We start from the raw sequence: 23,412 nt of genomic DNA, 5'->3' as shown, positions 1-23,412 counted from the left end.
TAAATGCACTAGCCTACTTTACCTAAAATAACGACACTGGTGTTCCAAGGGCCAGGACTTAAAGAACAGTGGTAGGTGACGCTGCCTAGCTGTAGGTTACCCAGGCAAGCAGTGACCTTCCCCAAACCCTACCCTGCCTTGTGATGGCTGTGACTTAACTGAATGCAGTCTTGCAAGAGCTTTGGCAGTTTTGGGGTTTTTTGGAAAAGGGTCCCTGCAGTTCATTAAAGAGTAAGTCCTTTACTTTCATCTCATAGGTCAACTGAGAAAACCACACTCAGAAAACTAAAATCTAATGCGTGCATGCACACATGCAAGACACACGTACACACACGCCCACATATACACACACGTGTAATCTAGTGTTTTGGTTAAAGGCAGAAGTACCAAAAGATTCTTGATCAATGTTGTTATACCTCAAAGTTGAGGTCGTAATTCATTTATTAAACAGTGTTTCAGAATACTTTAAATACAGAAAAATAGAATGTAGTAAGTTGGTTTCAGTAATTTCTCAAAACCTAATCATATGTGTAGTTGTAAGCTAAATATTTAGTTCTCTAGAGGTTTTTGAGATACAAGCACATAGTTTTCATTATATCCTGGTGATTAAAAACCTTACTTCCGCCAGGTCTTCTATGCGTAAGATAAGATGTCTTTTAATAGTGGAGATTGGTGGATTAAATTGCCTTAGAATTTCTTTAACAGCATCCCTTGGTTAATTAAGAGATGAATGGAAGCAGTCCAGTTTTAAAATTTTATACATTTTTTAAAACTAGCACCAATAATTATTTTCCTCTCTTGGGTTCTACTTTATCTAATCCTGGGTTTCTATTTTCAGAATGTGCACATATGTTTTTCATTTCGACACAGCCCAGATTCGTCAGGGGAGTTGTACTGCCCCGGGTGATTTCCTTTTTAAAGAAGAACCTCAGTATGCCATTGAGGAAGTTCTAGCTAAAAATACGAGTAGGGATCTGCCGCTCTCAGCCTCAGCCCAGGGACAGCTGGAGAGGCTCCGCTCAGCTCCAGCAGCTGCTCCGGGCACAGGCCGCACCCACCTCCCATCAGACCGGGCCATCATCTCCCCTGACATCTGCTAGAACCATCCAGAGCCTGTTCCCAGCGGCCTGATGTCAGGGTTCCTGTAGAGGAGGGGCAGGTCGGTGTTCAGTGCTGGGGCTGGACTGGAACACGGTGCTCCTGGAGTTTGATGTGCTTTATAGAGTTGATGAGGGTGAAAAACACTTCCCTAAACAAGAAGTCTGTAACTGGATGGGTTAGTCCTATGACAGGCTTCAAGGACTGGGTCCTTCTAAGTCAGGCCCATGTCAGTCTGAGACTACAGACCAAGCAAGGCCCTCTGTTTTCAGTCCTCAATATACCTAATCAGGTAGACAGGTAAATCTACTTCCTGTGAAATTATGAAGACCCTCTTGTCTGTTCTGAAAGAGAATACAGGAGCAGAGGGACCTGATCCATTCCACTCTCCTTGCCTTCATCTGGCTCACCGTCAGCTTCTTTCTCTATCTGGTGGTCCTCATGTCTATGATAGGGACAAGAGAGAGAATGGCTAATTCTTTTGGCATCTCTCTGAGAGTTAGGAATAATATCCAAAAGTTGAACCATTTTTGAGTGCCAGAAAAATCTCTATAAAGTGTCCCTTCACTATGGAGGAAGCACTGACCAGCTTGGGCAAGATGAACTTAAATTTTAGCTGATATAATTTGAAGCAGGTTCTGCTTAAACAAAAGCTTTTTCATAATAAAAGAGGCCTTTGGAATCATAGAAGACTCTCATTTTCCAGAGATCTAAGTATTTTTTAATTAATTTAAATAAAGAAAAAAGTATTTCCTTCATCAGAAATAAAGTTCCAAGATAGTACCGAGGAAAAAAATTATAAACAGTGTCACAAATGAATATTTATTTCACCAGGTCCTGACTGGGCAGGGTTCCAGTGAAATTTGGTGTGGGAAGGGGTTTTGGAAAGTCCAGTTTTAATCTGTGCAAGATGAACATGGTATAAATTTTAACTGAGTTCACATGGGTGGATACATAAATAAATAAAATCCCACCGTTGGAGATTTAACGGATGGAGTGAAATCTATTTGGTACTTAAACATATTTCTGGGCTAAAAATATTTCTGTGTTTGCATACATTAAGTATAGAGTAATTACAGTGTTTGTGAATTTAGAGCATAAGCAAGAATTGGAAAAAACACACTTGGAAAGTATTGAAAATATTACTAGTAAGTTATTTGGAGATAAGGACAGCTTCTCAGTTTCATGACTCTAAGCTCATACAGTTTTCGCCTTCTTCACCTGCTTAGAGAGATGTTTCATTCCTACTATTGGATGCCTCCCTCCCTCGTTGATGGTCTGCTACTCTTGTACCAGCCCCGAGGGAGGCTTCCCAGACCTGTCTCCTTAGAGCTGGTCTGCCAGCCCTCACTTTTCTTCCGCAGCGCCTGTTTTTATTTGACCCTCCCCAGGCCTCTTTCCCCATTAAGTGAATGTGAGATGCAGAATCCTACTGTCTTAGCACCACAGACATCACCCAGACATCTCTCTGCCAGAAAGAAAGAAAAGTAAAAAGCTGGCTGCCACGGGTCAGCTTGGCACCTACTAGTGTGTAAGCTCCCTGGGGGCAGGGACTCTGCACTTTACTCTGTTCTGTTTTAGCACCTCCTAGAAGAATGTTCGATACATGTGACGTTGTGATGTTTCTTACCTTGGAATATGTGTCAGCTGTGTACCAGGGACCCCGTCCGCTGGCTGATGTTTGATGATGTCCTTTTTGTCTCTGTCTCAACGATGTGCTTCCAGCACTAGTCACAGAAGGGACAGGAGGAAGAGGCTGTTGGGATGTGGATGCCGGGACCCAGGGTGTGGGAACCGACCTGGCGGTTTCTGATGCGGGGGAGAAGGTATTGTGAACTGACTTGTTAGTAAATGGCACCGGTTACTTTGTGTAATAAAACAACCTCAGCTCCTGGTCTGTCCTCGGCAGTGAATAGTCCGCAAGTGTTTTCCTGCATTGTTCTCCATTTCAGTATTCGTACTTAAACTTTCTACCTTTTCTCTTAAAATGTTCTTGCTTTTCTAATATCGTGTAGGTGTAAACCAAGAAACGAACGAAACATTATTAAAAAGATTGAAAACTCAAATGTTTATTTGTGTGTCTGCGCTCTTGCTCCTGGTCTCACTTGCCGCCCTGCAAACCTCCAGCTTTTCACCCGTGACATTTCGCACCCCTTGGCTGAGAGGTGGTCCTGGGCTGGCAGGCCCTTACGCAACCAGGTGATGCCAAAGTGGCAGGAATAATTTTGACTTTGGAGCACCCTGGCTGCTTCACTTTCTCTTCCCTCCCTCTCGTTTCTGATTGTTTTCCTGTTACCTCTCACTGTCGCCTGCCTTTTGGATGGTCTTGTAGTTAACCTAATCAGTTTTTGCTTCCTGGCATCACCTTTCCTTGTGCGTACTATACACATAGGTTACAACACACTCTTTTAAAGTGAAATTTCCTGTTAGTGTCAGATGAAACTGAGATGTCAGAGGGAGATGGGGAACAAGAACATGATTCTGGGAGGTGGCTAGTGGGCCTTCCCAGGGTTATCTGGGCTCAAGAGTTACTTTGTCTAAAATTGAATTAGATATATTAAGGATACCACAGTGGGGACATGACATCTGTCAGATCTTATTTATGTAACATTTTGTATTTCATAGATATTTTTGTGTATATTACATATGACTGAGAAATCAAAGATATTTTAAGAGCCATAGAAAAGATGGCTGTGATTTACTGTTTTTTCAAACTTCATACGCCAAAATGAATATAGTCATTAGATTTCACTCCACTTATTCTGACTGTAAGCTTTCTAAGTTCTTTCATCTTAAAACATTCCTGCTTTTCCGCTCTTTTCAGGGCAAACTTCACTTTCAAGTCTGTAGTTTCCAGCTGCTTTTCTGTTATTAGAGGAGGGAAGTGGGGGAAGGGCTGATTAGTTTTGAATGGAAACCTGAGGTGGCTTCCACCCCTGAAGTCCTCCCCTTCCATGATTCCGTCCCAGGTAAGAGATGAGGTGTCCAGGTTCCTCTTTGGATGGACCTACCTGGAAAATTTTGCCATTAATGAGGCATTTTGAGAAATGAATTGACCTATAGAGCAGAATCATTTGAAATCACGCTTTAAAGAAGTATATGATGGCTGTTTTTGTAATTATCTTTCTTAATATGGTAAGGTTTAAAAAGAAGCATTTCTGAAAAAATTTTTCAAAATTTCAGATTTGTAACCCAAATGTCAAAATATCCTGTGTGCAAAGCACCCAATGCAGCTCTGCACATTCCCCACAAGGTGGCGGACCAACTCCATTAAAAAGATGACATTTCACAATTCCTGTCTCCATCAAACTTAGTGGATCTTGGGAACAAGTGACTTCATATGGCATAATCCAACTCATTTCTGTGCATCTAATTTTTATAGAGTATAAAAATTATGTCCTGTACAATCTTCTTCTTACAAACACAGTGGAGTGTAGAGCAGGGACAAAATCAGAAGAGTGGAGAGAACTCCAAAATTCACTATGGAATGGGGTGTTCTCAGCTCTTGTTATCTTCCCCAGGGTGGGCCACAGCTCTAATGACTAAGCTTCATCTCCTTTCCCATTATTTGTCCTTCCCCTGTTTGAGATGCTGCTTGTGAAAGCTTTCATGGGCAGTTGTAGGGTGAAGAGCGAGTGGGTAGGGAGAAAAGGCCGGGCTAGCTCATCACAGCGGCCTCATCAGCCTGAACTAATTGAATGTAACAAGTTTCAGGTTACCTGAGAACTGTTCCTTGAGGTTTGATTTCAAGCTGCTCAGACAAGACCACAAGCGGTGTGCGGGAGGCTGCAGGCCCTTGGAAGGCAGCAACTCTGAGGATCCCCATAGTGTGATGTGTGGAGGACGCAGTGGCTGCTCACTCTTTATCTATAGTATGGCGTGTGCGTGTCCCTTACACGCCAGGCAGCCCTCTTAGGTTTGCAGACACAGCACTGAATACACAGATGAAATCTTGTTACTCATTGGCTTGCACCCTAACGAGAGAAAAGAGACGGTAAACAAATAGACAAATGTTGCATGCTGAAAACTGGAAAGCCTCACTATGCACATGTGCGCTCAATGTGTGCAATGGAGATGCACCCCCCACCCCACCGCCCACAAGGAGCACATGGTCTCCTGTGGCCTCCTTCAAGGCCTGTGCTGCCAGGGCTTCTCCTAGGTGCCCACGCGTGGGCCCCGGGAGCTCTCAGCGGGAGGAGGCCAGCCAGCTGAGTGCTGTCTTTTGAGCTGCCTCTGGGTCTGGTTTCTCCTCCCAGCCAGCGGCAATTATGACTTCCCAAATCTCAAAGTGAGTTAGAGACTGGGCATGATGACCTGTAGTTTCTGAATCTGGCCTCCAGGATACAAGCCTGGCCCGAGAGACTAGCCTGGGTGCAGAGAGCACCGTTTACAACCCGGCTTGCATGAGGTACATGTGGTCACTTTGAGCCTGCATCTTCCCTGGGTGTCCTAAGGGAGGGCCGAGTGGGTCTGGGAGGAAGTGGCCCTGCAGCTCAGATACAAGGCTGCCCAGAGGGGGCTCTCTCTCGTCAGGTGGTGGTTTAATTCTATAGACTTGGCTTTCTGGGAGGAAAAGTCACTATGGAAGAGTTTTCGAGCAAGAGCAGTGATTTCCCTGAGGTCATAGGCTGTGGAACACTGCAGTGCAGCCTTTTAAGAGTGGAGTGAGTGTTCATTTTCTTTATGTTTTTATGTATTTTAGGTGGAATATAGAAGTTTCCCAGGTTCTTGGCAGTCAGAGGTGAGCTCTGCATACCTTAAATATGTCACCATCCTTTCTTTCTTTGTGCATAATGAATGCTTTTTCAAAAATTTGACACTCACAATCTTATTTTTCAGATTATACAAGCGATACAGAATTTAACTCGTCTCTTATATAGCCTTCAGGTAACTATGCTCTGACCCTGTGAATGTTTTCCCTCATGCAATTCACTTTATGTGATGAGTCCCAGACTTTAAAATTTAGAACATTTGAGAGGTAATGAATAATCTTAAAAGAACACCAACCCTCCACCTCCACCCCAAGTGTAACTCTGCTGATTCTTTGAGCTTCACCTGGTTTTGTAATCACGAGGCATCGCCATTACTGTAGTTTATATACCATTCTTCTCTGAAACCATAAAACAGTTCATATCTTTAAAAAATATTGATGAATATGATCTGGCTGGAAGTTTGCAATGAAACTCTTAAGTGAGTGTAGCATGACTTCACATTTTCTGGTGAAAACTTAAATTCACACCTAAACTCTTTTCACTTCCACATGTGGCCTTAGGCCTTTGGGGCAGTCAGATAATTCACATGCTTTTCCGTTGTTTCCTTGGTTCATCCACCCAACATTTACTGAGTACCCTCCCTGGGCCAGGCACTGTGATGAAGGCTGACCACGCAAGGGCAAGTGGCCCACAGAGTCTCCCATCAGATGCTCCCTGTCTGTCCAGGAAGGACAGGCATCCAAAAAATGAGGGCTCTGGGGCTGGATGATCCCCTAAGTCCTGCACAAGAAAGGCTGAATACATCCAATTGCTTAATTTGTGAGTTAAAAAATATTTTTAAATGATGTGAAAGCAGTGTTTATAGACAAATTTATAGAAAAATCTTGATACATGTAAGTAAAATAAAATGACTTATGAGAATTCTGTGGAGAGAATTACTGTTGTCTGGGGGTATGTATCCCTCCAGTTTTTAAAAATCATTTTATGTGTACCCTTGGAGCCTGTACCTCTCTGTCATCTGTTGTCTCTACAGCACAATTGTTAATGGTGGTATAATATTCAGGTCTGTGGAATTAATCCATCCCTCATAGTTTATGGCTTCCCTGGTGGCTCAGATGGCAAAGAATTGGCCTGCAATGCAGGAGATCCATGTTTGATCCCTGGGTCAGGAAGATCCCCTGGAGAGGGGAATGGCAACCCACTCTAGTATTCTTGCCTGAAGAATCGCATGGACAGAGGAGCCTGGTGGGCTATAGTTCAAGGGGTCACAAAGAGAGAGACACCACTAAGTGACTAACACACATACACACACAGTTTATACTTTTCTGTTAATACTACTATAGCACACATCTTCGTGCACTGACCTCTTTGAACATATCTGAGTGTGTCCGTAGGATAAATTACTGAAATCAGTTTTTGAGGTTTTTGAAAGACATTGTCAAAATACTTAGCACCCCTCTCTACTTCTCCTCTTTTTGAAAATAAGGCAAGGTAGCTCACGACCTTAATTTGCATTTTTTGGTTACTACTGAAATTAAACTCCCTCCCCCCACCGGTTTATTGTCATTCAGATTTCATATCTTAAATCTGTTGAATATTAAAAGAAAATAAAGTCTGATACTAAGTTTTCATCAGAAAAGATAGTCATGCTACATTTGCTGTTTTGTTATTGAGTCAATACTTTGACTGCATCAAGATGTCTTTGATGTTCTATTGATCATCTGCCTATTCTTGATCTAGTAGTATTATTGTATCTATTAAGATTATTAAGATAAGTACCACTCTCTTAAATATCTGAATGTTCTTTCATAAAAGCTTTTGAATCACTCTGACAAATTTCTTAAACTTATACTGAGAGAGTTTAATTAAAATACTACTATATTTATGAATTAAGTTGGAGAAAATTGGCACTTTGGCAATAATTGGTTCTCTTGACTGAGAATATGTTATTTTATGTTCTGTTGGAAATCTCTGTAATTGTCTTCATGTGGGGACTTTTTTTCTGCTAAGTTTATTCCTGGATATTTGTCTCTGTTCCTATTGTGAACAGAATATTCTTTTTTTTCATTATGTTTCCCCAATATTGGTTGCTGGCATAGATACAGGATTGATTTATTTTTTTAAATAGGCAAACTCATCGAATTTTTGTTTTAGCACTTTTTTTTTTTTTTTTGACTCTGGCGTATTCAAAGTAGTAAAAAATTGAAAGTATGGTATTATGGCTACTCTTCAATGATTAAATTAATTTTATTTTCTTGACTTACTCCTTTGATTAGAAATTCTGAAATGTCTCAATAGTGGCCATAATAATATTAAATAATAGTGGCCACCCTTGTCTTATTCTAGATTTAGTGGGAATACCTTTAGTATCTTACATTAGATGTGCTGGACTGGGGTAGATGTTCTTATAGATTAATTTCTCATGTAGAACAAATACTGTTTCTTCTACATTTTAACTGAGAAGGAATATAGCATGAGTGCAGTTCATTAACTTTTGGGAGATGAAAACATTGAGTGTCCCATTGTTTGCTGGGTGAATACACTCACAAGCTTCTATCTGTTCTTTTCAACCTTAAATGCAGCCCTCTGTGGATTCAAGGTTCAGAAAAGCTGGGTGACCTAAATGACCTCGTTTTTGCAACATTAGGTTGAAGCAAATACCAAATTCTCGAGCGTGTTCTCTTAACCAATGCTTTTGAGCTGGCTTAAGGCTATGTGCTCTGAAAGATTTCTGTTCATGGCACAGTCATCTCCTTTGAAGCTGAATCTCTTATGCATGATTAAAGTGTTTTACATAGCATTTTTGAATCAGATGAAAATGAAATTTGATCCCTATGTTAGAAGAATAGAGTTAGAGATGAGGTATAGGCAAGACAGAAAGGAAAGGACACACTTCAGCAGAGAAAAGTTGAGAGACTGAGGATATGTGTACAACTAAATCACTTTGCTGTACATCAGAAACTAGCACAACACTGTAAACCAACTATACTTCAGTATAATTTAAAAAAGAGAAAGAGAGTCAATTGGGAATTTTCCTAAGCTTGAAAAGTAAGTGCTGTTCTCAGTCTTACATGTAAACGTAAACTTTAAATGCGAAGATGTATATCCAATCTTCAAATTTCACCCCTATGCTACAGAAGAGAGTTGTTTTATCCCAAATGTTAAGTAGATGAAAAATACTTCATGTTAGTGTTTAATTAGTCTAATTGTAATCCTTACCTGAGAGTTATCATTGCCTATGGAAGTTTTGGCATATAGAATATTGGATTTTTGTGTTTTACTCTGCTGATGTTCTTAGGAATTGTTAGAATTAACTGGTGATGTACAGTCTACAGTTTGCTTTAGCCAGGTCAGCAGAGTCCTGAATGGCTTATTATTTCATATTTAAAGATCTAAGTTATTAGTACCTATTTTCAATGGTATCACTGTTTTCTTTATAATAACCACTGAAAGACAATAATCAAATATTCATGTGAATTTCAAAATTTTTAATTGATTTTCACAGTTAGAAACATTTCATTTCGAAAGCCCTCACTGAATACATTTTTGAGTCTTGTTCCAAAACAAATACTAATTTAAAGTATACTTTAATTCTTAAATCTTCAAAAGTATCGGAAACTGCTGACTTAAAGAACTAATCGTCAAATCCTCATCTTCTCAGCATCTGTTACATGGATAGCTTTTTAAATTTTTAGGAAAGAAAAATGAGAATCTATCCCTTGGAGAGTAATAATTTCTCATAACAAGTCACAGTACACACACATACCCAGTATGTGGCTATTTTCGATTTGTCTCTTCTCTGTTGCGCTTTCAATAGGAACTTTTGAAAATAAAAGCTTCCAAGGGCATTCACATTTTTTTGTTTTATTTTGTGGAATCCTTCCAAAAGTTGGCAGTTATTTCCTGTGATACTGCCAAACTTTTAATAGGTAGATACCGTAACTAAAAAAAAAAAAAATTAATTTGGTTGGTAATTTCCAAATCTTTATCTATATTCCCCTAATCATTCCAGCCTCCTTTTAGCATTCTATCAAACAGGTGAATTCCAGCTTAGTGTTTTGTGCATGACCTTCCTGCTATAATACAAAGAAATAACAGTAATGAGACTAGCTTTACCATTTATATATCTCCTAAATATGATGTTAACTGCTATTATAAAAAAGATTACTTAGCAAAGCTTCCAAATGGTTGACTTTTATGTCTTCACGTATGTCATATAGCTTAAGTAATTTCTGGTTGGAGACTCAAAAGGTACTACCAGATTTATATAAATTCTTAAATTCTCTTGAATTATTGACTGTCAAGACCTCAGAAAGATAATGTGGAATGGCACAGAAAGGCAGTCTTGTGAATTTATGGACTGAATTCTTACTCAGAACACTTGCTTAAATATTGTCCAACAGCAGCAGCAAACCACATTTCCAAAGGAGAGAGAGAATATTCCTTTTGGGCTTTATTTCTTTTGTGTATACATCTCAAACTGTACCACTAAGGAAATGCAGACAAGCCTGTCTGAAGTGCCAAGGCCAGACTCGGGAGGTAACTTAGAACAAGGAGAGAAGTGTTCAGAGAATCATTCGGTCATACTTTGGTGTGTAGAGGTGCTGCCAGCTCACGGTGCGGACGATATGGACGCCTTTGCTTTCTCGCTCTCTGCTCTGACAGGCCGCCTTGACCATTCAGGATAGCCACATTGAGATCCACAGGCTGGTTCTCCGGCAGCGGGAGAGCCTGGCCCCGGGCCCCGCGTTCCGAGGCAGCCCCTTTCAGGACCAGGAGAAGTCCCGCAGCCTGGAGAAGCAGCGGGAGGAGCTGGCCGACACCCACAAGCTGCAGCTCCAGTTCCAGCAAGACCAGCAGCGCTGGCTCCGCAGGTGCGACCTGCAGCAGCGCGAGCAGGAGGCCCGGGCCAGCCGGCTGCGGGAGCGCGAGAGGGAGTGCGGGGCGCAGGAGGAGCTGCTGCTCGGGAGCCGCGGCGAGCTGGCCCAGCAGCTCCAGGACTACCAGCAGAGCCTGGAGCGGCTGCGCGAGGGCCAGCGCCTGGTGGAGAGGGAGCGCGAGAGGATGCGGGCCCAGCAGAGCCTGCTGCGCCGCTGGAAGCACGGCCGGCAGAGCAGCCTTCCCGCCGCGTTTTCTCCAGGAACCCTGGAGGTACGGGGCTCCTGGGCTCGCAGAGGCAGAGTAAGACGGCTTCAGTCGTGGTGGTTTTGGAGCCGTTGAACACACGTCTGTCTTTGTGCTGCTCATGTAAGAGCTCGCAAGAGTGACTCAATATGTAGGGAGCAGGAGCTGGGAACTTCCAGAGACAAAGCGCATGCATCTTGACATACACACATTTGAAAAGTCTGGGTGCTTCTGGATCATGGGTTCATGGTACTCATGATAGATGCCCTTGATACCAAGGGAAGACATACAGAATCGAGTTGTCCCAGTGAGGCGAGTTTTGTCCTGGAGTCTCCCTCCGCACGAGAGTGTTTCATGTTTGAAGAGGTCTGTGCTCTGGTCTTCAGAGTTCTGTAGAGATTTACCCTTCAGTGGATCGTTGGCTAGTACCATGCACAGGTGCTGAATTTAACAAGTATACTACTATTCTGTTATTCCAAGTTATTCTCTTTTTTGTAAATTTGATCTAAAGTGAAACTGAAAGTCGCTCAGTTTCCGACTTTGCGACCCCATGGACTGTAGTCCTTGGAATTCTCCAGGCCAGGGTGCTGGAGAGGGTAGCTTTTCCCTTCTCTAGGGGATCTTCCCAACCCAGAGATCGAACCCAGGTCTCCCGCACTGCAGGCAGATTCTTTACCAGTTGAGCCACAAGGACCTAGTAAATTCAAAATCCATTTTTCACCAGTGGCAGTTAACGTGAGTAGCTTAACGTTTAGTCAGAATAAAACCTTTCGAAAAGTTCCATGTTTCGTTTTGCACTCTCTTGAACCACTCTTGACAATTTCATTTGTCCCAGGAGTTTACTTTTCTGTACTGTTTGCACATAGATACTTTTTTAATGATAGCATATAAAGTTGTAAAAGTTGATAAGCTTATAAGAATGATCTGTGTTATATCTTATTTTCCTTTCTAGTTGGCTAAATTATATTTGTTGCAAATACCTTACATGTACATGAATGTTTTCAACTTTTATTTAGCAAAAGTGAAAATGCTATTCCCTTAAAGTAGAAGCACTTTAATGACAGTGAACACTACTGCACATATTTTTTCATTTGATTTGTATTTCTTTTAAGATACGCTATGTTTTGTAAATTGAAGTTTTTGGTACTGGCTTATTAAAAGAGGGTAGGAGGAGGGAGTCAAGGGTAATATCCTCTACCATACTCATTAAAGTCTTGATTGCTAAATTCTATTAGGAATAAATACTTTATAAAACTGGTGCAAATTGCTGAAGAACTTATTCTGTTTTTTCTTGCACAGGTAATGGAACTTAATCGATCTGAGACTTTATGTCACGAAAATTCATTCTTCATCAATGAAGCCTTAGTGCAAATGTCACTTAACCCTTTGAACAAAGCGACACCACCAGATTTCCATCAGGATGCCGCTTACCCCCCAGGCATATCTCATTCTGATTTGGTAAGGACTAGTGAAAATCAAGTAGACCTCAAGATGGACGTTTCTCAACCCTCAGATGTCAACCATGAACTGTGGATAGCGGCTGGGGCCTGTCATCAGATACCCCCTCTCCACCAAAGCAGCAAGGATTCTTGTAAAAATGGTAATTAATACTTCACATGTCATCTCTGTGGTTTCCACAAGAAGCTGTTTCTCTGAGTGGTTGGCTGTTCTTTAGAGCAGATCGAAGTGGGCCCTAGAATGGGAATAAACTGGTGCTGCTGAGCTGGAGTTCGTGGCATCCACTTTTCTTTGGGGAAGTCTGGGGTCCATCGCTTGTGAGCATCGAGACAAACTAGAGCAGGGTGGAGGGCTTGGAGGATGTCACCGGAGTGTGAGAAGCAGACAGGGTTATCATATCTGTGGGTTAAATGATAACTTTCCCCTGAAAAGTGAAGCAGCTTGATGTTTATTCTTCACTGTAGACCTGACCACGTCCTGATGCACATCCTTGCAGACTCTCAGAAAGGAAAGACAGGGACAGGGTTTGTGGTAGGGCTTTATTGTCTCTTGAGGCAATTTCCTACAACTTTAGTGAAGTCTTCTGTACTGCTGTTAAACACCCCAAATGAAATCGTTAACATCATCTGTCATTTTTTTTTAAAAAGGTGTTGTGTCTCCTTAAGTACCTCATAATAACACAATTTGCTAATCCCATTGAAACATTTGTCACATATAAATGAAAGGCAGCTCGAGTTACCGGCTCCACGTGAATCCAAATGATTTAAATCTATGTCTATTATAAATTGTTTTCCATGGGATATGAGGTAGGGAATGAGAAGAACTTGAAACCTCTCTACCGAAAAACAGATGGCATGCAATAGAATAAACAAATGGCCGGCCACATGGATGGGAAATAAATCACCAACAGCAAAATGTTTCAGAAACCTGAAACAAGCAGTGGTACAGGGGCCTTCAAAACTGGACAGAGATTGGTTCCCTTGCTTCATAGATGTGCTTAGCTTGTCTGGAGGACAATTTGTCAGCAACAAAAAGGTTTGAATGTGTCCAGCTTCTCTGAATTAGGGAGTAATAATTCTGACACTGTCTGAAAGTAGGTCTATTACTAACCCAAATTATGTTAATTCTTTGCAGTGGGTAATTCTTTATATTATTCGGTCACTGCTGTAACATTTCTTGTCAACATCTAAGAGAATGAAGTAGTTCTTTATCATTGCAAATATTCTTTAAATAAAAAAGGGAAAAAAATGGAATAGTGAATTGAGATCTAAAATACAGGCCGAATGTAGAAAATGTAACCCCTTGGATATACTATCTTGCAGCTCTAACACTGTAGAGACCACACTGCAGAATGCCTTCTCCTGGTACATGTTGCTTTGCTGTGTGCGTTCATTAAGTTGCTATTTGCAATGCTTTCTGTGTTGGCAGTGTGGTTTTGCATGCCAGCTTTGGGATAATTCAGAAACTCAGTTTGAGTTAAACCACATTCTGCTTTTGTTTGAAATAAGTATTCCTACTTTTTCTGTATCTCCCATCTTTTTCTGTTGAGTTGTGCTTTAAAGTAGAAAGCTTTTAAACATTTGGCTGCCTGCTTGCAGGAGATAGAACATGTACTAAGGAAATAAACAGTGATTATATACAAAACCCAGTGTCTCCACATGTAAGGAATTAAATATAGCCAAGGAAAATGCTGAGAAAATGTGCTTCTGCTTCAGATACTGTGTCCAGTATAAGCCAAGGACACTAAGGACATTGATAGAAGAGAGCAAAATCAACTCTGGCCTTCCTCTCTTGGGAGCATCCTGGTGTGTGCAGGAAGGATTAGACCAGAAATGCAGTGTGGGCCGTTAAGCATTGGAGTTTTGCAACTAGTCAAAAAAACTGTATTTATGTTGGTTTACTTAAGCATGATAAGCAGTTTCTGGAGGAGAGAGAATAAAGTACGAGATTAGGAGGAGGTGATAGGCAAGTGGAATGAAAATTGGATAGATACTCCTAAGAGGGTTGTCAGGGCCAGATAAAATTGTCCGAGCCATTCCAGAGCTTTCACGGTTCTCAGAATCGAAAGTAGCTCAAAATAAGCCGCTGATGGTGGTCTTCACTAGACTTTTTCTGGGCTTTCCTTGTATGCCTTTGGAGGGAGTCAGGAAGGGGGGAAGTGGGGCAGCGGGGGCTGGGGGGGTGGCGGGGGGGAGCTGGAAGAAATCAGCCCGGGCTGTGCTGGTAGAGAGGAGCTGGTCCATGTGCTAGGATCCAGGACAGAGCTGTGTCGGCGTGCCCTGCTTTCACATTTTGCTGCTCTAGCCTGGGGGCAGTAGCCATCAGGGACCACTGCTCTCACTAACAGAATCTGCCTCTCATGTTCTTGGCTGGTGTTTTTGTTAAATGTGCATTTAACTATGGTTTGATTTCATCAGTGGGCTATTTTCAGGCAGCTCTCTAAAGAATCATTTGCTCTTTGGTCTGGTCTTGTGTTGGGTGCCTAAGAGAGCAGCTCAGATCAATGGAAATGTGAATTTGGGGACCAGTAAACCTAGTGGGAAAAAATTGGGTGTAAATAGAATTCCTGAACGTGTTTAGCTGTTGCCCAGATTGGAATTTTCATTTTGGCTGCTCAAGCCAACCTCATCAGACATTTCACTGTGCTCTTTGTGTCCTGGCTGTCACTGATTTTTCAGTATCTCCATCAGTCCCACCACCACTGACAGTTCCAGGACACTTAACCAAATCTCAAGCACTGTGCTAAGGTTTTATGTGGAGAAATCAATTTAGTACTAGCAACCATCCACTGAGATGATTCTGTTATTGTCTCCATTTGAGGGGGGAAACGGAGGCACAGAGAGTTCAGTGACTTGCCCAAGGCCAATAGCTAGTAAATAGCAGAGCCGGAGATGAACTGGGAAGACTGGCTCCGGAGCCCATGCGCTGAGCCGTTACATTGTATGTTGCTAATTTCTGGAGTGCTGTTTTAAATTCTCCTTTTAAAAGAAGCTGGAGTAGAACTAGAATAAATCCTGTTGTAATGTCTTGGCAGGATATTGATGTTGAAGGCCTAGTTCTTTGTGGTTGTCGTTGCTTTCGTTCCTTCTTTTTTTTTAATATTACCATTTGGAAAATATTTCTAAATCATTTGGATTGTGGTGGTCAATGCTTGCATGAGTTCTGAGGATTTTCAGATTTCATAAATACTCTTTAGCTTCACATTTTTCCCTATTAGACACATTTTCCCCTATCAGACACATTTTCTTAAGGATTATTTGTGTCTCCAGTGTTCCCTAACAATAGCCCTGTGTTACTTGTAAACATTTTTTAAGGTAATACTTTATAAAGAACATTACTTTCCAGTTTTGGGAGTTGTCTCATGAACAAGATTCTTGATGTTTGAACATTAAATTCAAATTGGTATTTGATTTTATTTATAGTGGAAGAGATGCTTGGTTTATGAACTTAATCTGCACTGTTCTGAGGGACACTAGCCAAGACTCCAGAAAATTTGAATTTCTTTAAACAATGTAGTCCCCGTAGGACAACTGCTATATAAATGGCCCCATGAAATGCTCAACTGTATTACTCTTCTTAAAGGCAAAAATCAGCAGAACCCACCTTCTTTCTGTGCCTTTTTTCTCACTCAGTTTTAGAATTCCAAAACTATTTACTCAGTGTCTCTGTTAGTTTATATTTGTTGTTGGTTGTTGTTTAGTCACTAAGTTGTTCCCACTCTTTGCAACCCAATGGACTGTAGCCCACCAGGCTCCTCTCTCCAGGAGATTTCCCAAGCAAGAATCCTGGAGTGGGTTGCCGTTTCCTCCTCCAGGGGCTCTTCCTGACCCAGGGATCAAACCCACGTCTCCTGCAGCGCCTGCATTGGCAGGCAGATTCTTTACCACTGAGCCACCTGGGAAGCCCGTAGTTTATATTTGACTTTTCCATTAATCAGCAGAGAAAATATGGTATGATAATTAATCTGAAATATTCTTAGTCTCTCCTTTCAGTTATATTTTTATCTGTACCTCAATATTTGCAGGTTACCTAAAAATTCCTTTTCAGCAAATCATAATTTTTCCATAATGTATATGATAAAATTTAAATTGAGAACCAGATTTCATGCATTAGTCACATAGTTGACATTGGAAAAAGAATAACTTTATTAAGTTTGAATTCCAGAAGAGAGTTCCCCTTACTACATGTTAGAATTTAGTGCCCATCAAAATATTTTCAGATTCAAAGCATTGTATTTAGAATATTTCGTCTTGGCAGTGTTGTCATATTTTTTTTTAAACACAGCTGTGTTAAACTTTCAGTGACTTTTTTTTTGACATATGGAAATATAATAGAAAATTTCCAAATAAAAGCTACACTCTAGTTAGTATTTAATAGTCTTTAAGAAGTGAGTAGGTGATAATTTCTAACATTTAATAAATATTCTATAACTCAGAAATGGGTACCTTATTTGTGTATCCTGTGTGAAAAGAAGCTTTTGCCAAGGACCTACAGGCAATTTCCCGTAAGCCTGAACCTGGCATTAGATAGTATAAACTTCAATGACAAAGAGGTATTTGAAAAGGTGGATGTATTAGTTTCTAGAGCTGACATAATAATGTACCACAGATTGGGTAGCTCAGAGAGAAGTTTCTTTCCTTGCACTTCTGGAGGCTGGAAGTCCAAGATCAAGGTGTTGGCAGGATTTGTTTTTCCAAGCCCTCTCTTGGCTTATAGAGGGCTGTCTTCTCCCTGCCTTCACACAGTCTTCCCTCTGTGCAAATCTGTGTTCAAATTTCATCTCAAAGGATGTCAGCCATGTTGGATCAGGGCACACATTAGTGACCTCACTCATTTACTTCTTTGAAGGCTCTATCTTCAAATGTATTTTGAGGCATTGGGGGTTAGGACTTCAATATCTGAATTTGTGGAGGGGGACACAATTCTGCCTTTAACACAGGATAAATTATTATTTTCTCTTTGCTGTTTTTAGGTGCCATGAAAGCTTTAATTAAAAAAAAAAAATACCAAAGTTGAATTGTAATTTAACTACAGTTTGAAACTTAAAAAAAAAAAAAACTTGGTTAGAGAAATTTTTAAAAATGCAAAACAATAAAATTGTGATAAATATCTATATTCTTTATATCTATAGATATAGGTCACTCTGTCAACACAGTGAATGTGAAAGTGTTGCTCATTCGTGTCTGACTCTTTGCGACCCTGTGGACTGTAGCCCACCAGACTCCTCTGCCCCTGGGATTCTCCAGGCAAGAATACTGGAGTGGGTTGCTATTTCCTTCAACACAGAAATTAGGGCAAAAGATGTCTATAGATTCATTAGGATATTTTTCCAAACCTAGACCTTAATTAAATAGCTTTGGGAATTTTGAACTCTATGTTTGGGAGAGAATATCAGATGCCTTTATTTTGAATTGCTTAAATAAAACCAAATCTGAAGGGTTGAGAATTTTCATATGGCATGAAATTATTATCCAGCTATATCTATGGGAGTTCGTAGAGGTCACAACTGGGAAATTATTGATCAACTCTTTATCTATTTTTCTAGAGTCTTGGCTGTCACTTTGGTTAACATTTTAAGGGAAACCATAATACTGCTTGCTCTCGGTCATCCATGTCATGACAAGAGTATAAACAACTGGGCTCAAAGGCTTAATTTTAATCTTTCTCACTGATGGGTGGAGGTGGTTGACTTTCACCTTCTGCGGATTTTGTACCAGGAAAGGGAAACATGCCATTTGCTTGTAGAGCCCGGTGAGCCGTGGGTGCTGGCTGCCAACTTCCTGATTGCATGGTTCTCTGGGGGCAGGTTGGCTGCGTGAGCCATCTGGGCCAGAGCCATCCCACCCTAGTGAGCAGAGCCCAGCAGGCGGCAGGCGGGCGAGTTCCCAGGCAGCCAGCCAGCCAGGGGGCTGTGTGTTCTTCCCTACCGAGGCTCCAGGGTGGTTTGAACCAGCTGCTGAAGTGGGAGCCTACTCTGTGTGAAGGATTCCAGGGGTTAGGCCTGAACTTGGGTCATCCTTTAGCTGAAATAAAAGCACACCCCACATACATCTACATACACACATATATGTGCAGACACAAGTTTGTGGTCTATGGCTTGCATATTTGACCTCTGTAGTCCAGTGTGGCTTTATTCTCAAAGTGATTAAGGGTTGGGTTTGGAAGGAAAGTTTGTAACCAATTTTGTGCCAAACCGGCCTGCAGGATAAGGCGTGTGCCTGTCTGTCTGTGACTCCTGGGACAGTGATCCAAACTGGGTGGAGACAGCATCACACTTTTCACAAATCCCGATCTGGGGACTGTCTACTCCCTCATCCCTATCCATCCAACCATGAAAATTCCATTTTTAGGGCTTACTTAAAATGTTGGGTGTTCCACTAAGGACTGATGTTTTGTATTTACCTAAGAAAAATGTGACCATCTGGTTCAGTGTGGGTGGCAGACGTTGCCTTACAGGACCACATAGTGAATGCTTGGGTCTTTTCAGGTCGTTGGTCTTTGTTGCATATAGTCAACTCTGCTTCTGTAGCTCAAAATCAGTCATAGAAAATACATTAAGAATGAGATAAACTGTGTTCTAGTAAAACTTTATTTGTAAAAATAGATGGTCTAACATGTTTTTTTGTTTTCACTTAAATTCAGGAGGTTATATTCCTCCTGGATTGAAATTAGTAATGTAATCTTATATGGCACTTCATGGCATTCAAAAACACAGTTGAATTCATGATCTCATGTGTCCTTTACAAAACCATTGTGTGTTGGTGGCTGCTGTTCCTGGTTTTTCAAAGAAGACAACTTTTCTTTTTCACTTTCTATTCATTCAGTAACTGTGAGCAGATGAATTTAGGAAAATGGGGTTGAGTGTACTGGATGGAATTAAGGCCAATGGATTGAAACCCAGAGAGACTTTCCCCCAACTCCAACTCCTTAAATCCTGTGATGGTGTTGAGGAGGGCCCCGCTCTAACTATGAGGCTCATGAGAAGTGAGATGCCGCAGGTGGGATTGGCTAATAGAACCATGGTTACTGTGATTGGCTGGGCACCTCAGTTTCTGTGAGAGAGCAATAAACCGGAGGAGTGCATTCCCCTGCTCAGACATTCTGATTTGGTGGGACTTGGATGGGCCTGCAGATCTGTGTTTCTAATGTTCTTAGGTGGTTCTGAAGCAGCCATCCTGTTAGCTTTCCCTGCACTGCCAACCTCAGTGCTGGGCTTGATGTTGAAGAACCCCAGTTCAAATGCTAACTCAGGCTTCTATGCCTGCTGGGTGATTCCTAAGCCTTAATTCCTCATCTGTACAAAAGAGAGGAAGTGTTAGCAGAACTTAAAAAAAAGTGCCAAGCATGTTCTGGGTCCAGTGAACTTCAGCTTTATCCCACCAGGCAGAAAGAATTTGCTGTAATTGTGGTTCAGAGGTAGCTGCTGATAGAAATCAAAGTGTCTCATGGGGGCTCAGACGTAAAGGATCTGCTTGCAATACAGGAGACCTGGGTTTGGTCCCCGGATCAGGAAGATATCCTTGAAGAAGGGAACGGCTACCAACTCCAGTATTCTTGCCTGGAGAATTCCATGGACAGAGGAGCCTGACAGGGTACAGTCCATGGGGTCACAAAGAGTCGGATATGGATACAGCTGAGCAACTAACACTTTTACTTTCTGGAATGACATTAGGAAGCCAGTAGTTTCAAATGCAATTTTTAAAAAATGTAAATTGGGGACTTTTTTACTCAGAATGGAAATGTAATAGGCTAGAAAGGGTTAGCTGCTCTTCCATATTGGCCTAAGAAGAAGTGTTTGTTAGTTTATTACCAGAACTGTCTTAGGGAAAAGTCACAGCATTTTGTTTTCCTTTGTTCCTCTCTGTAGAGAAAGAAGTTACATCAGTCAACCATGTTTTCAAAACCAAATGTAAGAGAGGTTTTGGCAACAAGACTGAACATCTCAATTTGGGATGTAGAGCTTCCATATCTACAGAACACACAACCCTCATTGGCTGCATTATATAAATGGTTGCATTACATCAATATATGCCCAGGAGAACTTCTAGTAATAATTGAGTTCCCTGAATAGGCTTTCCTCCCAGAAAGAAAATGTTAAGAATGCCCAACAGGAATATTATGGTTTAAATCATTTTCCCCTTTAAATTTAAAAATTGTGCTCTGGTTTATGACCTTAATTTCTTTTTGAGTTCAGCTATCCTGAATTGATTTGTTGTTGTCAGTCCTGGATAAACTGAGAAAAAGTCAAGGCTCAGAATCACCAGGAAGCACCTCTTGTTAGTACTTCTCATAATTTGAATTAATGACATGTGTAATCATTTATGTAAGGACTGCCTGCCCCGCTATAGAATAAGTTTCAAGGGAGTGGGGAACTCCATGTATCTCCTTGTTAGTTGCTCCATCACACGCACCAAGCACAGTCTTTGGCATATAATGAACATTTGATAAATATATACGACATGAATGAAGGAGTCAAGATCCACACTCTTTAGCAGAAATGAAAGCAACGTTTGGCTTGACTGAGGCATTGAGAGATGTTGAGGGAAGACAGCTGATGTGTGAGGTGTGATGGTAGTTAATACAGATGGACCAGACAAGTGCTTCAGGATAGCTACCTGGATTGAGTTTGAAAACTTTTGTCAGATGGGTGTATGTGAGATGGCATTCTTAAAATGTCAGGATAACTATACAATTGCTTGCCTTAAATACTTTGCTGGATGTTAGGTAGCAGACTTTAACTAATACCAACTCCGGGACATGGTGAAGGAAAGCGAAGCCTGGCTAGGGGTTTGCAAAGATTTGGACACAACTGAGCTACTGAACAACAACTTTTTTTCTTCATTAATGTTGAAATAAATTTGTCTTCGAATGTATAGTCTCACTTTTGAGTTTGATATAGGTACTCTTTGTTCAACTCTGGAGAACATCTTTTTATGAGTTATTTTTCCTTTTAGAATATTGTACATATAGCCCCAGATGAACATGTGTAGCAAATGAAAGCTCAAAAAGTTAAAACGTCTTCTCCATAAATGCCTTAATTTATTCTAAACAAGTGGAACTGAATTCATCCCTGTCATTTTAGAAAGACAGCATGTAAACAATTTAGCATTGAATTGTTACATCAGTAACAATTAGTCAGCCTGTCTGTTCACTGTTCAGTTCAGTTTGGTTGCTCAGTTGTGTCCCACTCTTTGTGCTGGGGTATTTATTTTTAACCATAAAGTAGCTCAAATACCAGTAAATTAAACATGGGCAGCTAGCTCAGCATCAATGAAACACTTTCTTAAACCCTTTTTTCTTCTGCTAAATCCTGTTTAACAGTCCAGTGTATCTCCCTAGGCAAAACTATTAGTGTTTGTTTCGTTAAGTACACTCCTAGAATGTGAACCAGTTTCCCTAGCGCCACCTTCTGCTCGTCAGCCTTAAAATATTGCCTGAAAGATCACATATTTATTATAGCAATCTTAAAATTAAATGTGGTCGCATCTTAAGAAGTGTATCCATTTGCTCTGCCCCAGACTGATGGAAAGGCACCTATGTGTTCTCAGCTAGTCGGTTTCTAGAAACAGCTGACTGAGGGGGCGAAGTCTTGTCCTGTTGTTCTGCTCAGACTTTGAGCCAGATGATAAATAAGCCAAGGGCTGGGTTTTAATCTGTGGAGATGTTGATTTGCCATGGTAAATCACTGTAGAGTTTATTTACAGAAGGGGCCGGGGTACCCGTTCTCATTCTAAGCGAGATATTAATTCAATTTAGTTTGAAATGTTAATGCTTGGTTTGAAGGCTTTCCTAAGGAAAACTGTGGTCTTGCAGAGGTTCCCAGTTCTGCAGGATAGGACTCTGAGCCTTTTTGCTAAATAATTTCACAGTGAGACTGTGCAAATTTAATTATTTTCATGGTGACTCTTCCATAGCTCTCTTTTCCATAGTTCTCTCTGTGCAAATTCCATTATACACTACAGCCTTTTCTTCCTAAAACATAACATGCTGAATGTTTGGATTAAGTATAGAATATTTGAGTCATCTGCCAAAAAATACAGGAGACTCTACTGCTCAGGTGAATTGAGGTCCTTTTGTAAGGACTGGTGCTATTGCTGTAAGGCATTGGAAGAAGCATTTACAAGCAAAACATTGGCAGAGCTTTAATTTTATTTAATGACCTGCTTCCTACCAGTGATCTTGGCACCCTGTGCAGTGATTTGCAATCAATTAATCACACAGAATGTCGTAACACTGCAATAAGGGCCTTGCGCTCTAAGAGTCTCATAAATCCGCCAGCAACAAAAAAGAGGAACTGCGTGCTCCGAGTCCTCTCCCTGCGGAACTCCAAATCAGGAGGTGATTTTAATGCTCTGTTTTCTAACACATCCTCAGAAGCCTCGGTACTCCCTTGTAGGTTCTGAATTTTGATTGCTATTTCTCAAAGACGGTTTGCAAAGGCTGTCAGTTTAGGAGTCTGTAAGGGTTCAGTTTAGACACCAGTCATTTAGATGGGTGGGATTCTTTTTTTCTTTTTTTTTAATAGAACAAAACACAATTATTGCAGGACAGTTGCTCTACAGTACTGGTTCTTCTGGATTGCTTGGAGAAAACTGGCTTTGGTTATTTTCCCTGAATGCTGGGCAATCATACTCAATTGCAGTAGGTCGTATTTTTCAGAGTATTTTAGGGGATGATTCAGAAAGGAAGCATGTTTCCATCCTGGGGATACACTGACATTTGCTAGAGGCAGATGGCAGAAGATGGGATGGTGAGATATTAGAAGTCAAGGAGAAAGAGACTTCACATGCTTGGCTTTGCCAAAAACTTCTGGAATCTGGGTGTTTAGGATCTTAGGCTTGTATTCTTGTCATTTCAGACGCACCCTTGCAGTTGGGCTATGCTGAATCTTTTTTCTTATTTTAGCATAGTAAATATGGAGCCATTAAATATTCTTAAAATTATATAAGCCTAAACTCTTGGGTAGATGTAGGTTGTGTTTTCTTGACTTGTTTCCATATGGCTTTGTTTTGGGGATGTT

At 41.0% G+C, this 23,412-nt stretch overlaps 1 protein-coding gene across 7 annotated transcripts in view; it reads left to right on the top strand.

Annotated features, from left to right (window-relative positions):
- ARHGEF28 (Rho guanine nucleotide exchange factor 28) overlaps positions 1 to 23,412 on the top strand; it is a 326,249-nt gene that overhangs the window by 279,617 nt on the left and 23,220 nt on the right. For all 7 annotated transcript variants that reach the window (XM_043488559.1, XM_043488558.1, XM_043488553.1 and 4 more), the window contains 5 exons: positions 2,824 to 2,924; positions 5,801 to 5,839; positions 5,938 to 5,985; positions 10,476 to 10,961; positions 12,234 to 12,534. In XM_043488559.1, coding sequence (XP_043344494.1) covers positions 2,824 to 2,924; positions 5,801 to 5,839; positions 5,938 to 5,985; positions 10,476 to 10,961; positions 12,234 to 12,534 — 975 coding nt within the window. The remainder of the gene's footprint in view (positions 1 to 2,823; positions 2,925 to 5,800; positions 5,840 to 5,937; positions 5,986 to 10,475; positions 10,962 to 12,233; positions 12,535 to 23,412) is intronic.

The sequence above is a fragment of the Cervus canadensis genome, chromosome 16, assembly GCF_019320065.1.
Source record: "Cervus canadensis isolate Bull #8, Minnesota chromosome 16, ASM1932006v1, whole genome shotgun sequence".
NCBI classification, from domain to species: Eukaryota; Metazoa; Chordata; class Mammalia; order Artiodactyla; family Cervidae; genus Cervus; species Cervus canadensis.
The sequence above is the reverse complement of the archived record's forward strand: the minus strand, read 5'-3'. Positions and strand labels throughout refer to the sequence as shown.